At 38.0% G+C, this 1,743-nt stretch overlaps 1 protein-coding gene across 2 annotated transcripts in view; it reads left to right on the top strand.

The window, feature by feature from the left end:
- Window positions 1–1,743, top strand: part of IQCB1 (IQ motif containing B1) — a 138,050-nt gene that overhangs the window by 134,963 nt on the left and 1,344 nt on the right. For both annotated transcript variants that reach the window (XM_006869347.1, XM_006869346.1), the window contains one exon: window positions 1,682–1,743. In XM_006869347.1, the coding sequence (XP_006869409.1) occupies window positions 1,682–1,743 (62 nt within the window). The remainder of the gene's footprint in view (window positions 1–1,681) is intronic.

The raw sequence follows: 1,743 nt of genomic DNA, 5'->3' as shown, positions 1-1,743 counted from the left end.
TTCTGGCCACTGTCTTTTCCAAACATGTAATTTTACCACAAACACTGTCTTAGTTCTCTAGTGCTGTTATCACACAAGTGGATGACTTTAACAAACAGAAATGTATTCTCTCACAGTTAAGGTGGCTAGAAGCCCAAACTCAGGGCACTGGCTCTAGGGGAAGGCTTTCTGTCTGTGTTGACTCTGAGGAAAGGGCCTTGTCTCTTTTCAATGATTGTGGATTTGTCATCTCTTAGAGATTTTTATGTTTTGGCATAAGTCTTCTGGGTCTAGGAGGTTTCCAACTTAGAAACCCTAGGTCCTAAAGTTACATTATACTCTAGGTTCTTCTTGGTAGTCCCTCTGATCTCTGCTTGCTTGTCTAACCTCTTTTATATCTCAAAAGAAATTGACTCAAAAAAAAAAGAAAGAAACTGACTCAAGATACAATCTAATCCTATAGATTGTAGCCTGCCTGATTAATATAACTGCCACTGATTTAAGGAGTCATTATATTATGGATTAAGATCTGGGCTGCTAACTGCAAGGTAAGAAGATCAAATCGGCCAGTCCCTCCAGAGGAGAAAGATGAAGCTTCCTGCTTCCGTAAAGATGTACAGCCTTGGAAATCCTATATAGGGTGGCTATGAGTCAGAACCGATTTGACGGCACACAACCACCACTACCAACATGAAGAGAATAATTACACGATACTGAGAATCATATTCTAGCTAAGATGACACGTAATTTGGGGGGACACATTTCAATCCATTATAATATTTCAGTTTTATCTCTTCACCCAAAAAATCATTGTCTGAACAATTAAGGTATGGGAACATACCAAAAAGAAACTTCCCTCCCTACGTTTTCATGCAAAGCTCTCATTAAAAAGTATTTAAAGACTATTTATTAACAGTATGAGGTAGATATCATAAGATTCATTTGATCAAAAGAATAACAGTGACTCTGTGAAACACATTATAATATGGATGAACCTGGAGGACATTAAGCTAAGTGAAATAACCCAATCACAAAAGAATAACAACTGTATAAGAGCACTATTGTAAAAACTCTAGAAAAGGTTTTCATACTAAAAGAAACATTCTATGATGGTTACCAGAGGTGGGAGGAATGGGAGAATAATTCACTGGCTAGAGAGTAGGCATATTAACTTGTGTGATAGGGAGGGCAAAATCAAGAAGAGGTAGGTTGGCAGAAGAATGATGAAAACAGGTGAAGACACAGGAGGTCTATACAAGGGCTAAATGGGATAGAGGTAAATAATGATAATATACATAACCCTGATCAACAGTGTCTTTTTGTATATACAGAGACAGAGACACAGGCTGAATTGGGTGTAGGAGAAAGAGTGGGATATATTCTTATAGATCCCACAAATATATGAGTTTGAAAGAGGATATTTGTACATAGATAACCACAGGGAGGAAGTGGGATAACTGTTGTTAACATAAAGGGAATTGGAATCATTGAAATGAAACAAAGTATAGGATTTGTTGGATGTAAAACTGATGGTATTGTCTGTTACTCTTCACTCAATTCACAATAAAAAGTTTTAGAAATAAAAAGTTCCAGTTAATAAAGTGAGGGCTAGCTAAGCATTCTGGAACCTCTGCTTAATGGTTGGGTGAAGCCCGTTGATCTCCTCTCTCCTGTGACAAGTTTTTCTGTTCTATATCCCCAGAGCTCTCAGATGTCAGATGTGGCCAGCAAGGATCTCCATGCGCAGGCTCAAGAACAACTGCA

Source organism: Chrysochloris asiatica, unplaced genomic scaffold (assembly GCF_000296735.1).
Source record: "Chrysochloris asiatica unplaced genomic scaffold, ChrAsi1.0 scaffold00130, whole genome shotgun sequence".
NCBI classification, from domain to species: domain Eukaryota; kingdom Metazoa; phylum Chordata; class Mammalia; order Afrosoricida; family Chrysochloridae; genus Chrysochloris; species Chrysochloris asiatica.
The sequence above is the reverse complement of the archived record's forward strand: the minus strand, read 5'-3'. Positions and strand labels throughout refer to the sequence as shown.